A 14,566-nucleotide genomic window follows, 5' to 3' on the forward strand; every position below is an offset into this window, starting at 1 on the left:
TCTAAATATTCCTTGGGTCATGACGCATCTCCCCATTTGCGTCAGGATAGATTTTACGCCATTTTGACCTTCCACCTACAGCTTTTGTGCAAATCACCCCCCCGCCCCATTTCCTGAAAAGTAACCGTTTGACACACAAGGTTACCACCTGACACTAGTGACGCTCGTTAATACCCAGAGTGCACCTGCTAGAAACAGGTGAATTAACCCATTTTGACCTGAGATCAGATTCTAAAAATGTCTTCTACATCCTGACAGTTTTCTGAAAAAGCTATGTTTCTATGTCAGTGGTTCTTCGATTTTTCAAAAATAGCAGACCTACAAGCTCGTAGCGCGCCACTCGGTGGCGCGCTATGAGCTTGTAGATCTGCTATTTTTCAATAGTTAAAGCATAACATAATGCCAACACCAAAAGGGGTTCCCGCCCCAAAATGGGGCGGGAAGAGGTTGCACTCTTTCTTACCTCTGGTGTTCCTTCACCACAGTCAGCACGTCGGAGGAGAGGTGGCGGGAGTCCTCCGAGAATCGGAAGAGTTCCTTGAGCTGAGCCTTGAGGTGCTCCACCTGAGCCTCCTCTGCCTCCAGGGCACTCTTCACGCCCTGCAAAGACACACGCGCACAACACGTTATTATTTGACTGCATTTTTATATATTTTTAACCCATTTAGAGCTGAGGACGATTCTACGAATGCCTTCTAAATCCTGACAGTTTTCTGAAAAACCCTATGTTTTTCTATGTCAGTCTTTCTCAGACATTTTCACGTCAAGGACCCCCAATGAGATATATATGTAATTGGCCGCCGACCCCCATCTGAAAATGTGTTGGTCCAGGGACCCCCCAGAAGCAAAGATTTGAGTTAAAACCTTCGCTCTGAAAGAATATAATTATGTTCAAAGATTTGAGCCACGTTTTCAAGACTTTTAAAAAAATAGCAGATCTACAAGCTCGCCACAAGCTTGTAGATCTGCTATTTTTCAATAGCTAAAGCGTAACAGAATGCTTAAAACACCAAATGGGGTTCCCGTCCAGATTGGGTTAAACATTCAAGTACCTTTTGTACTTGTCCTCAAGTCACATTTTTAAAACAGGCCTCTTACTCGTCGTAACAGATTATTTCTACCAAGAGACTAAGTGTAATTTTCCACAAGAGAATGAAAAGGCCTTCATTATGGGGAAAGGGAAACACAAGATTATGTGGAAGCAAGTGGAACAAGATATGAAAAAAAACGGTGTCCTAACTTTCTGCACAGTCTGAAATTGCCCGTCTATCCCGTCAATTAACCCATTTAGACCCGAATGTATTTTCTGAAAAACCCATATTTCTATGTTAGTAGTTCTCAAATAATTCATCTCAAGGACCCCACAAATGATATGTAATTGGTAAAGTGATTCCCGTCCTCAATGGGTTAAAGGGGTACTTCACTTGAAAACACAATAATGTCATAGGTAACTTTTGTGTGGACCGAAGACAGCTTTTTAAGTTGCTCGATTCAATATTTGTGTTGTGTCCGAGAAAACCCCAATATAAAATATCTAAATATTGAATCAAGCAACTTAAAAAAAACTGCGTGCTGGGGGTACACACACAAAAGCCAGAGTACATGTTACGATTAAAGTGAAAAAACCTGTTTAAGCGTTATGTATGGCAGATTCTGTCATCAGAATCTTGTCAAAGCCTTTCAGGTTAGGGTTAGGCATTGAAGAGCAGACCTACAAGGTCACAACTTGTGAGCCTGTACGTCAGGGCGACTGTGGCTCAGGAGGTAGAGCAGGTCGTCCAATGATCCCTGGGTCGGCGGTTCGAATCCCGGCTCCTCCTGTCCACATGTCGAAGTGTCCTCGGGCAAGACACTGAACCCTGCACTGCCTCCAATGAGTGGGTCGGTACCTCGCATGGTAGCGCACCACCATTGGTGTGTGAATGTGGGAAGTGAGGACGCTGGCGTCGACTGTTCGCCGCTTCACCTCCCCAATGTATGACTGAATGAACCGCTTGTAAAGTGCTTTGAGCACTTGGAAAAGCGCTATAGAAATGCAATTCATTAATTCATCTGCTAGTCTCGCCACGTGACCGAGCATACATTTGACTTAATACAGGGCGTTCTTGTTATTTTTTATTGTGTTGTGTTATATGTATTGTTTGTCATGGACCCCAGGAAGAGTAGCTGCTACTTCGGTGGCAGCTAATGGGGATCCATCTGAATAAAGAATAAAGGACCACTTCACCACTTTTCAATCTTCATATAATAGGTCCTCACTAATAATCATGAAAAAATGGCACGATTTTTTTCTACTCAGTCCGTGTCTCATAGGACGGCTGTGGGCAGTATAGAAACCGTCTTCCAGTGACATCATCATTAGGCAGATTTGTTTTAAACAAGATTGTTTTACAAAAATATTTAGATTTTCATTATCGTGAGAACGATGGCTTCCATTTTCGCATTGCAACTTTTCAGGACTAGAAAGCCTGCAGTTTTTATTAGCTTGTATTCCCCATCGATGATGTCACTGGAAGACGGTTTCTGAACTGCCCACAGCCCTCCTATGAGACACAGACCGAGTAGAAAAACATTGCACCCATTTTTGCATGATTATTAGTGAGGACCTAATTATATGAAGATAGGTTGAAAAGTGGTGAAGTGGTCCTTTTAAGCGTTAAGCCTAATTTATGCTCCGGCATTTCAGGAAAGCCACTCCAAATAGCGGCTCCGCGGCTGTCCCCGCGCACCTGCTCCGTGTCTAGCTCGTCAAGCGATGTAATAACACAGGGTATATATGCCTGGCCCTGGACCGCCCTGCCAACGCCCTGTGTCACGCCTAGTCTGGGTAAAAGGTAAAAAGGTTGACAAAATAAAAAGGCTGACAAAAGACAAACACACGGTACGGCGTGACAGCGTGAGATAAACCACTACTCTCAACACAACAGCTTATCTTTATCACATCTCTGGCCAAACCTCCCTCCCTCCGTTCAGGTATGCTGGCCTCGAGGCACGCGGGCTCTACCAAAGGCACTTAACCCATTTAGACCCGAGATCAGATTAGAAAAATATCCCCGACAGTTTTCTGTAAAAACCTATGTTTCTATGTCAGCGGTTCTCAAACTTTTTCATGTCAAAAAGGACCCACAGAATTATATGTATTTGGCCCGCCGAACCCCATCTGAAAATATGTTGTTCCAGGGACCCCCCCCCCCCCCCTCCAGAAGCAAAGATTTGAGTTAAGAATGTTCGCTCTGAAGGAATATATGTTCAAAGATTTGTGCCACATTTTCACGACTTTTCAAAAATAGCAGATCTACAAGCTCATAGCGCGGCACTCGGTGCCGCGCTATGAGCTTGTAGATCTGCTATTTTTTTTTCAATAGTTACAGTATAACATAATGCCTCACAACACCAAAAGGGGTTCCCGCCCTGAATGGCTTAAAGTGTCAACACTTCTACCGAGCAGGTATTCAAAACAAGATTGCTCGTAAACTTTTTTTTACTGTCGTGGTGAGAGAGAGGGAACGCCTACAGTTTGAAGGCGTTCCGTCAAGTCACGTCTCGTTGGTCTTTATCGTCGCGCAGTGGGAGAGGTGGGATGGAAAAGAGAAAGGAATGAAAATGTGAGCAAGCCGCTTGGATGAGGTGGCAAAACGGAGAAGGTTTGAGAGAAGGAAGAATAGAAGGATCCTTGATCCATTTTGGAAAAGGACATAAAAAAGAACATATACCAACAAAAGGGAAATGAGCAGTTAACATAAGACTATAAAACTTATATGAAATAAAATGTTAAAAAGTCCACAAAGTCTATATTGACCAATTTCTTTCATAAATGAATGCCCTACTTCGTCTTACTACATAGTGTCACAAAAGAAAGTTGCAAAAATAGCTGATCTGCAGCCTCGCATCACGATGCACTTTGAGTTGTGTAGATTGCATATTTTTGCATATATTTAAAAGAGAGTTAGACCTAGTTTATCGGTTTACTTGAAACCAACTCCAAATGTACATTTTTCAGGAAATAAAGAAAACCGTATATTATGAAAACAAAGAAGTGTTGCTTTAGCAGACAGTTTGACGGTCCAATTCAGTATTTCAGCCGTGACGTGAGCGCCCCCTCCAGAGATACTTCCGGGTCCTACTTTTGTGGTGCTTTTGTGTCCCCATAGAGTTATACCGTGTCCCTCCGTCGGACTTAATCTGAGACTAAAGCAACCACGAAAGTCTAATTTTACCGATTTCCTCGCAACAACAAAGCTACTGGTCTCCCAAATCTACAGGCCGTCTGCCCCACACTGGATACTATCGCCATTTTATTTCATTGTGTCAACTAAATCCTCCATTAGTGATCGTATTAACGCAAACTAGATTCAACATACTCAACCCTGCACACATTCTAAACATGCCCCCGAAATATTGTACTGAGCAAATGGACTGTTACCACCTCCAATGATAATAATAGTCTTTATTGTGTCCACATCATATATTTTCTTTGTCATGGATACTTGTACAGAACATTAACACCCCCCGAGCGGAATAAACTGAGTTCTCCGTCCTATCAAATAGGCGCTCAGAACGGAGATTAATACAAGGACGGAGATTTATTGATATCAAAACCGACCGCATCGCTCCACAGGCTGGTTGGGTCACGTCATCGAAAATGTCCCCCCCCCCCCCCCCCCCCCCATTTTAGCGGATGAGACCGAAAATCTTAAAACATGAAAAACTCTTGATCTAAAATCATTCCGTCCAATTCTAAGCAAAGATTATGTTTTAGACGGGCCATCGCGGTCCTGTCGCTAGTCGGACTTAACCCATTTTGGGCGGGAACCCCTTTCTGACATAGAAACATAGCTTTTTCAGAAAACTGTCAGGATGTAGAAGACATTTTTAGAATCTGATCTCAGGTCAAAATGGGTTAAATATCGAATGGAGTTAAGAGGTTTTGTCCGAAGTAGGGCTGCACCGATGTATCGGCCATATACCGGTATCGGCCGACAGTTTCTGTTATCGCTCAATATCGGCATCGGCAAATATAACCGACATTAACCGATGGCAGTAGTCGACTAGTTGTTTAACCACCTATTGTGTTTTAAAAAAAAAATATATTTGTACATTTAAAAACTGTGTACATTGGTGACTATAACTATAATCTACCTGATCTTGAGGCCTACAAAATCGGGAAAAAAATAAAAAATTAAATATATTTTTTTCTTTTTTTCTTATCAACTAGTCAACTAGTACCAACAAGGTCGACTAGTGGATTTACTAGTCGACTAGTAAACTAGTCTAGTAAACTAGTCAACTAGTTGCTTAATGCCCTAACCAATGCAGATAAAAACAATGCAATCACATTATGCATGCAGTCACCGTGTCTTTCTAGATAGCAGATATATTTACCCACCGCGTACTTCCGCCACCGTCCCACCATCTGCTCCTCCGTGCCGCGGTCGCCCCGGTCCCCGGCCTCGCGCCCACCTTCCTCCAGCTGGCGGGCCAGCCCGCGGAGCAGCGCCGTCAGCCGGCCCAGGTCCTCCCCGAGGCGCCGGCACCGGGTCAGGTACTGGCCGTGGCCTTCCACGCTGGCGCGGAGGGCGTCGCCCGCCTCGCACAGGCCCTGCATGGCACGATGCCGCACACAAACGGATAAAACACGTTTAGCCCATTCTGGACGTGAACCACCTTTTGGTGTTTTTTTAAACATTATGTTATACTTTAGCTATTGAAAAAATAGCAGATCTACAAGCTCATAGCGCGGCACCGAGTGCCGCGCTACGAGCTTGTAGGTCTGCTATTTTTTGGGGGAAAAATCGTTCGGAGCCAACGTTTTTAACTCAAATCTTTGCTTCTGGGGGGGGGGTCCCTGGAACAACATATTTTCAGATGGGGGTCAGGGGCTATTACCTATAATCTTGGGGGTCCTCGACATGAAAATGTTTGAGAACCACTGACATAGAAACATGGGTTTTTCAGAAAACTGTCAGGATTTAGAAGACCTTTTGTAGAATCGTCCTCAGGTCTAAATGGGTTAGACCTGAGGCTGATTCTTTAAAAAAAAATGTCTATGACAAAAAAAACCTATGTTTTTCTATATCAGTGGTTCTCAAACTATTTCATGTCAAGTATCCCAAAAAATATACATTATACATTAAACATTTGGCCGTATATATTCAACGATTTGCACTCGTTTTCACGATTATTAAAAACAGATCTACAAGCTCGTATAGCGCGGCACTCGGTGCTGCGCTGAGCTTGTAGAGCTGCTATTTTTGTGTCCTAAACTTAACACAATATGTCAAATGATGATGTTTTGGTAAACATCATCGCGTCGCAGTGTGACGCGTTGAGCGTTGTGAGCTTGTAGATCTGCTATTTTCATCATGTAAAATCAGTCATTACGACGGCCTCAAGGCCCGCCAAAATACATTTCAGTCGACTAAATCAACTGTAGATGTAGTCGACTAAAACCAGACTAACACTAAAACATTCCAGGTGACCAACATTGACTAAAACTAAATGAAAACGATTCAAGAGACTTACGACTAAAACCAAATATCTAAAATGTTCTGCCCAAAAACAACAACACTGCTATGGAATCCAAAAGACATGAAACGGGGGGGGGGGGGTCGTCGCGGACCGAGTGAGAACGTTTTGAAATGAATCCATGCCTGCCGCAGCCGCTGCCAGCCCAGGCGAAGCTCCTCCGCCTCCTCCAGCGCTGCCTCGGCGCCCGCTGGGGAGCTGTTGGCGCGCACCGCCTCCGCCACGCCCTCGATGTGGCGCAGGGTGCTCTCCTCGCTGGCCACGCTGTCGTCCAAGGCCTGCGGGGGGAGTGGGGTTTGTGGAAAAAAACAGCGTGAAAAGGAGCCACACCCCAACAGTGATGTAAATAGGTTTTCAATGTAATGAGTCCCGGGGATGCAGCAGGGATGGTCTTTTAGAAATGAGTCGCAGGGACATTTGATGAGTCATATTTTGCCATTTTGTTTTACAAATTGCAGCATTTAACCCATTTTGACCCGAGATCAGATTTTAAAAATGTCTTCTACATTCTGAAAAAGCTATGTTTTCAAAAATAGCAGACCTACAAGCTCCACCGAGTGGCGCGCTATGAGCTTGTAGATCTGCTATTTTTCAATAGCTAAAGCACAACATAATGCTAACACCAAAAGGGGTTCCCGCCCAAAATGGGTTAACTCCCTTTTCATTTTATATGGTTATAATGGGGTTATATTCGTGTAGAAAACAGATTATTATAACTAAAGCTAGCAAAAAAAAAATAGAATAAAAAAAACAGTACAGTAGTACAGTAGTGCATCCCGTGGATGCACTACAGAGGTCGTTGTTGTAGTGCGTCCCTAAACTATAAACTGCGTTTTGGGATGCAAAATGCACCCTATTTTAATCTCTGCCCCCACACTAGTTTGCTAAACAATTATCGCTCTAGCGCCACAAAAAAAAAGAAAAAGTGTAAAAAAAAAAAAAAAAAAAAAAGGGGTAACGCAGAAACCTGTGGCCTGACAGTGAAGTTACCGTAGGTGCGCGTCGCTGTTTGATGACGTTGAAATGTGGCTGAAATGTGCCTGAATAATAATAATAATAATAATAATAATAATAATAGCTCAGATTTATATAGCGCTTTTCTAAATACCCAAAGCGCTTTACATATAGGAACACTAGGAACATACTTTATTAAGAAAAACAAAACAAAGCAAAACATAACAGATACAGCAACAGTACAGGGTTAAAAAGATAAAAGGATAAACGAGGGAAAGGGGGGGAGGGGACATCATAACCAGACCTCAGCTGGGGAAAGCTATCCCGAAGAGGTGAGTTTTGAGTGAGGTTTTGAAAGAGAGGAGAGAGGGAGCAGCTCTGAGATGGTTGGGGAGTTCATTCCAGAGTTTGGGGGCCGAAACATAGAAATGTGTTTCATATTAATCCATTGAGACCTGGAACGCATCCATGTCACGTTAGCGTTTAACCACATTAACCATTAACCCATTTTGGGCGGGAACCCCTTTTGGTGTTTTAAACATTATGTTATAATTTAGCTATTGAAAAATAGCAGATCTACAAGATCATAGCGCGCCACCGAGTGGCGCGCTATGAACTTGTAGATCTGCTATTTTTGAAAAATCGTTAAAATGTGCCTCAAATCTTTCCGAAAATTGTCATGATTTAGAAAACTTTTTTTTTTAAATTTCGACGTCAGGCCTGAATGGGTTAACTGTACAATATGTGAAGACATTGAGGTGGGGATGATAAGCCTATAGACCCAAGGCAGAGAGAGCCCTTATGAATGGTCTGGGGCCATTCATTTCCTCAGGCATTCCTGAAGACGGTCTTTGACCGAAACGTTGCCTAAATAAAGTGTTCGTATTGCAAGTGCAGACGCTGTGCGGGTCTTTGTGCTGCATGTCTTCTGAATACATTGAGCCCTTGTCTACGCACCCGTCTCAGTGCATACCAGGTGTGCATAAGACTTTGTTGCCTGTTGTACAGCCAATGCTAAAATCTAAGATGACAGAGAATGCTATCCCGGTTTAACCGATTTTGACCTGAGATCAGATTCTAAAAATGTCTTCTACATCCTGACAGTTTTCTGAAAAGGCTATGTTTCTATATGTCAGTCGTTCTTCGATTTTTCAAAAATAGCAGACCTACAAGCTCGTAGCACGCCACTCGGTGGCGCGCTATGAGCTTGCATAACATAATGAGCTAGCATAACATAATGCTAACACCAAAAGGGGTTCCCGCCCAAAATGGGTTAAGCCTCGTCCCATATTATTATTATTATTATCATTATTAGCATAATTTTTGTAACGTGTACAGTAGGTCGCTAATACAGGCAGCCAATCATGACTAGGTCGCTACTGTGCGATTGGCTACAGTACACGAGTGGCGCAGAGTCCCATTGGCTTAGGCGGCGGCATTAGGGTCAGCCAATCATCATGATTTGGTCGCTAAAGCCAACAGCAGAAGGGTGTAGGCCAGGCTTCACCTGGCACAAAATGTGTGGGGTGTCACCTCTGGGCAAAACCATCCTAAAAGACCAACCAGTGTCTCGCAGAAAACAGGCTTGAGGGGTTCACTTCTGTGGTCTCTAACGTTACACCTAGCTACTGTACATGTTTAACCCATTTAGGCCTGACGTCGAAATTTTAAAAAGGTCTTCAAAATCCTGACAGTTATCCTGACCTTGTGTTTTTGTATCAGTGGTGCTCAATATTTCATGTAAAGGACCCCACAAATTATATGTAATATCATTAATATGCCTCCGCCCCCCCCCCCCCCGATCTGAAAATATGTTGTTCCAGGGACCTCACCAGAAGCAAAGATTTGAGTTAAAATGTTAACTCTGTAATAATATATATATATATATTCAAAGATTTGAGTCACATTTTCAAGATTTCTCAAAAATAGCAGACCTACAAGCTCGTAGCGCGCCACTCGGTGGCGCGCTATGAGCTTGTAGATCTGCTATTTTTCAATAGCTAAAGTATAACATAATGCTTAGTTAAAACACCAAAAGGGGTTCCCGTCCAGAATGGGTTAAGCATTTATTTCATATTTACATGTCGATTTCAGCTCAGACACTTATTTCAGACATGCTCTAGTATGTGAGGAGGCTGCCTGTGCTATCAACTCATTTTGGATAAGAAAATGAATAAAAATTCAGTTTTTTCTCTCCTCTGGTGAAAAGCTGGAGGTTTGCCCGACGGCAGGCTCTCACAAATGGCATGGGGACAACTCTCTAGTCACCTGCAGCGCTCTGAGCCTGTCCTCGGCGGTGTCCTCCTTGTCCAGCAGCTCGCTCAGCTCCTTGGTCTTTGACAGCAGCCACGCCTGGAACTGGTGGACGCAGCCCTTGTACATCTGGTGCTCCTCCGCTATCTTCTGGAGCTGCAGCAGGCGCTCCTAGAGAGAGAGAGAGAGCGAGACAGAGACACAGAGAGAGAGAGAGAGAGAGAGAGAGAGAGAGAGAGAGAGAGAGAGAGAGAGAGATAGATAGATAGATAGAGAGAATCAAGCAAAGGTGCATTGGTGGAAAAAATAACTCAAACGTTTCACTTATAGGTAAAAGTGTCAATGTCATATGATATAGAAATGCTACCGTTACGTAGTAAGAGTAAGAGTCCAGAATTCAAAATGTGCTAGAGTAAAAGCACTAAAGTATTGCTATTGGGCATTACAATTGTTCTTAACGCTTTGACCTAATAGAGTTAATTAATTGTACACTTTCCCTGCGATTCGCGAGTTGCCCGAGTTATGTTTTCATTGTTTAATCCACGTTTTTAAATCAGTTCCAAGTCCACCGGACAGAACGGGATATGACGACGTCATTTTGATGACGTCGTCGCAAAAAGGTCCGTCGCTCCGGCGTGCAAAGGGTTATGGGAAATTGAGTCTCTTATCGTTTAGAATGGCGAATCTGCCGGCGGAAGAAGCCGTGCGCTGCCCTGGTCTGTTGTTGTGATCGCCGCTATGGAATACTTTTCTACACTGCAACAAGCGATTACACCGTTTTAAAGTGGATTTTCAGGACAAGCAACTCAGCGGTCGGCGCAAGGCGTAAATTGTCAGCATTAAAACTGTTAAAGTACCAAAAGTACTCACTATGCATGCAGAATGTTCTCATTTCAGGTTTTCAAATCATGTGTAATACACATCTTTGGTCAAATGTATATACTGCAGGACTGAATGTATGTTTTGTAACAATAATCAGAATCTACAAAGTAACTAGTAGTAACTAAAGTGTTCAAATAAATGCAGTGGAGAAAATACAATATTTGGATCCGAGATGTAGTGGAGTAGAAGTGAAAGTACTGTAAATTGGAAATGCTCCGCTACAGTACAGTACAGTACAGTACAGTACAGTACAGTACAGTACAGTACAGTACAGTACAGTACAGTACAGTACAGTACAGCACTTGAGTAAATGTACTTACGTTACTTTACAGTACACCGCTGGCAGGATGTTACAAGCGTTAGGATCACATTTAACTAAAATAACAAGAGTTTTGATGTTTTCATCTGGGGGGCTTCCAGCTTCCAAGAACTCCTTTGTTCCCCCGAATTCAAAAAGTTACATTTCTGCGTGTTATTCTTTAAGTGCCAGGGGGACGGGGGTGGACAACAGTTTTGGTCCTGGGTGCCACTTTTCCCATTATAAATAAAAGAAAGAAAATGTAATTCTATTGTGCATGTAATAACCTGCACACCAGATTAGAGGAATTTTCAAAAACCTCCCTGGCAATCAGTACATAGTGATATTCAGCTCGTCTTAACGTCCCTGGCATTTAAACTGTTTAACAGCAAAGGACGGCCACATTCTCTGAACACATTACTAATTTTACACTGCGACGCGTTGTGAGCTTGTAGATCGGCAATTTTCAGCATTCAACCAAGTGTAAAATGACTTATACTGGATCTCTTGTCCACTATAGTCCCTTCCTAACATTTTAGTCTAGTTTTCATTTGTTGACGAATTAGTCTTAGTTTCAGTCATCATGGCTTAGTCTTTATTTAGTTTCCGTCGTGAAAAAGGGTAGTCGGACATTTTTAGTCATAGTTTTAGTCGACACAAACAACACTGGTTTCCACCCGACAGAGACGTCATTGGTTGACCACATTGCGCAATCGCCGTGCGCGGAAAACAGCAGACTCACACGCTCACGGCGCGCTGAAAGCTTGTACAGTCAGACAGGCACGTGCTCACATAGACATCAAAGGGGGGCTTCAGCCCCTTTCCCTTTTACCCGTCTGTAAAACAACTGCCCTCTCCCGACCACGAATGCAGCGTTTACTACACGGTGAAAGAAATGCAAATGCCCTCCCTCTCCTTTCCATGCCATGCCTGAAGGAAGCATTCAGGAGATTTTTTTTAGTTTTTTTCCCCCCGAAGTCTCCTGAACTAATTTGTTTCTAAATCCTTGTCGTATACAGCGCATCTCCACTAGCTAAAGAGTGGCTGGGTTTGCGCCCCGAAAATAGCAGATCTACAAGCTCTCAACGCGTCGCAGCGCGACGCGTTGAGAGCTTGTAGATCTGCTATTTTTGGGCCAAAAGTGCACCTCTTATGGGATTTCAGCCTAACACTCTCTGCACGTCCCTGCCCCCAAGATACACCAAAGACAGAAACTTCTGTGTCTGACAATACAAACAGCCAAACAGCCCAAAAAACAAACAAAAAAAGAGAAGAGGAACCACAGCCTCGGCCGTCTGTCTCGCTGTAGATATGGCAGCTCCAAAACCGCAAACAAAAAAACCACAACAACATCATTGCTAATGCAACGCTGCTAAATAAAACAGCATCTGCAATATATGGGTGGATGCAAATCACTTCCTTCTGGGGTATAGCAAAAAAAGGGCTATACTCCAGGAGGCCATACTTCCTCCCGTTCCCAATTATCTGATGAGAATTACATCCCGAGTTACGCAACCCCTTTTTCTGCAGGGACTCCATTCTGTTTCCGAACGTACCGTGAAGTCGTTTTAGTACATTTTCCTAGTGCGTTGTTGAAAATTGTTGACTTGTTCTCAAATACACTGGGAACCAAGGAGTCGGTCTCACCTAACCAGCCTACAGCGCGCGCTAGGGCATTCACTTCTAGTCATTTTTACTAGTTGACTAGTTGCCTAGTTTACTAAAAAAAAAGTGGCAGCGGTGGCCGAACGGATAGCGGCGCGGTCTTGATACCGGAAGGTTCCTGGTTCGAATCAGCCGTCCGACACGGTTAAAAATTACCACCGCTGAAATGCCCTTGAACAAGGCATCAACCACTACGATGAAATGTGTTCTATGAGCAGGGCCTGGCTGGAAACAAGTATCTGATGCTTAGCCCAGATACCCTGGGTAAATATAGATTTCATTTCATTTCATTTCACTAGTCGACTAGTTGTTTAACTACCTATTATGTAAAAAATAATAAATTAAAAAAATAAACTTTTTCTTTTTTTTTAATAAATATTTGTACATTGAAAAACTGTGTACATGGTGACTATAACTATAATCTACCTGATCTTGAGGCCTACAAAATCGGGGGAAAAAAATATATATATATATTTTTTTTCTTATCAAATAGTCAACTAGTACCAACAAGGTCGACTAGTGGATTTACTAGTCGACTAGTAAACTAGTTGACTAGTTGCTTAATGCCCTAGCGCGCACGCACGCTACTGGTACAGTAGCGGAACTGTATCTCTGCGATTGGTCTCCCCTTAAGTGACCTGTGAGGTTTATTTCTGTATCCCCCTCCCTTACATTGGCCCTCCCTCCTCCCATCAGCCACTCCATGTGATGTAAATAGGTTTCCAATGTAATGAGTCCCGGGGATGCAGGGATGGTCTTTTAGAATGAGTCCCAGGGACATTGTATGAGTCCCACTTCAACGACGTTAGGAGTCATATTTTGCCATTTTTACAAATTGCAGCATTTAACTCGGGGTGCAACTCAAAATGCACCCTATTTGAATCCCTCCGTGTATAGCCTACTTCCATATTTTCAGTCAAATCGGACTTCTGACTTGCAGACAAAGAGGAAGCCACGAGGAGATGGAGGAAATGTTTTTGTTTTGTTTTGTTGAAAGATATCATGAAAACCAGCATTATTCATATCTCCACAATGACCTTTTAGGGCAGTCAATCTAAGCAAAAATAATAATAATCACACCCGTGTGAAGTGAGGGGCGCTAATATATTAACACCTTGAGGGCCCGGACCTATTTAATCCATTAATAAAATGTGCCCATCATTTATAGCGCCCGGACCACTTTTACCGGCGCACCGGAAGTTGTTGTGAATGTCTGTGTAGCCGCTAACAATAGCCACACCACTCTAGAGTCGATCGACAACAACGGGAGGTAAGAATAAATCTATCGCGACTAGCGACTGGACCGCGGAGCGCCGTCTAACACAGGATATTTTTTCATAATTAGACGGGATGATTTAGATCGCGAGTTATGAGCGTTTTAAGATTTTCGTTTGCTAAAAAGGCAGGGAACATTTCCGAAGCCTCTCCTGGGCGCGGGGTGTGGTTCCCTACCTCTGTGCGGTCGCGGGTGTCGTTGTACTGGGCCTGCAGCCTCTCCTGGGCGCGGGGTGTGGTTCCCTACCTCTGCGCGGTCGCGGGTGTCGTTGTACTGGGCCTGCAGCCTCTCCTGGGCGCGGGGTGTGGTTCCCTACCTCTGCGCGGTCGCGGGTGTCGTTGTACTGGGCCTGCAGCCTCTCCTGGGCGCGGGGTGTGGTTCCCTACCTCTGCGCGGTCGCGGGTGTCGTTGTACTGGGCCTGCAGCCTCTCCTGGGCGCGGGGCTCCACGCTGGGGTCCTCGGTGCGGTTGTGCAGCGCCGACGCCTCGTCCAGCAGCCGCTCCAGCAGCGGCGCCTGGCCGTGCACGTCGCTCAGCACCACGCGCTGGTGGTCCACCTGCCACACACACACACACACACACACACACACACACACACACACACACACACACACACACACACACACACACACACACACACACACACACACACACACACACACACACACACACACACACACACACACACACACACACACACACACACACACACA

At 44.1% G+C, this 14,566-nt stretch overlaps 1 protein-coding gene across 1 annotated transcript in view; it reads right to left on the reverse strand.

Moving 5' to 3' along the window:
• syne3 (spectrin repeat containing, nuclear envelope family member 3) overlaps positions 1–14,566 on the reverse strand; it is a 93,553-nt gene that overhangs the window by 56,299 nt on the left and 22,688 nt on the right. The window contains exons 5-9 of the mRNA XM_079527561.1: positions 14,240–14,410; positions 9,748–9,903; positions 6,651–6,803; positions 5,387–5,599; positions 464–600 (exon numbers count right to left, since the gene is read on the reverse strand). Of these exons, the coding sequence (XP_079383687.1) occupies positions 464–600; positions 5,387–5,599; positions 6,651–6,803; positions 9,748–9,903; positions 14,240–14,410 (830 nt within the window). The remainder of the gene's footprint in view (positions 1–463; positions 601–5,386; positions 5,600–6,650; positions 6,804–9,747; positions 9,904–14,239; positions 14,411–14,566) is intronic.

The sequence above is a fragment of the Electrona antarctica genome (assembly GCF_951216825.1).
Source record: "Electrona antarctica genome assembly, chromosome: 18".
Lineage (NCBI taxonomy): Eukaryota > Metazoa > Chordata > Actinopteri > Myctophiformes > Myctophidae > Electrona > Electrona antarctica.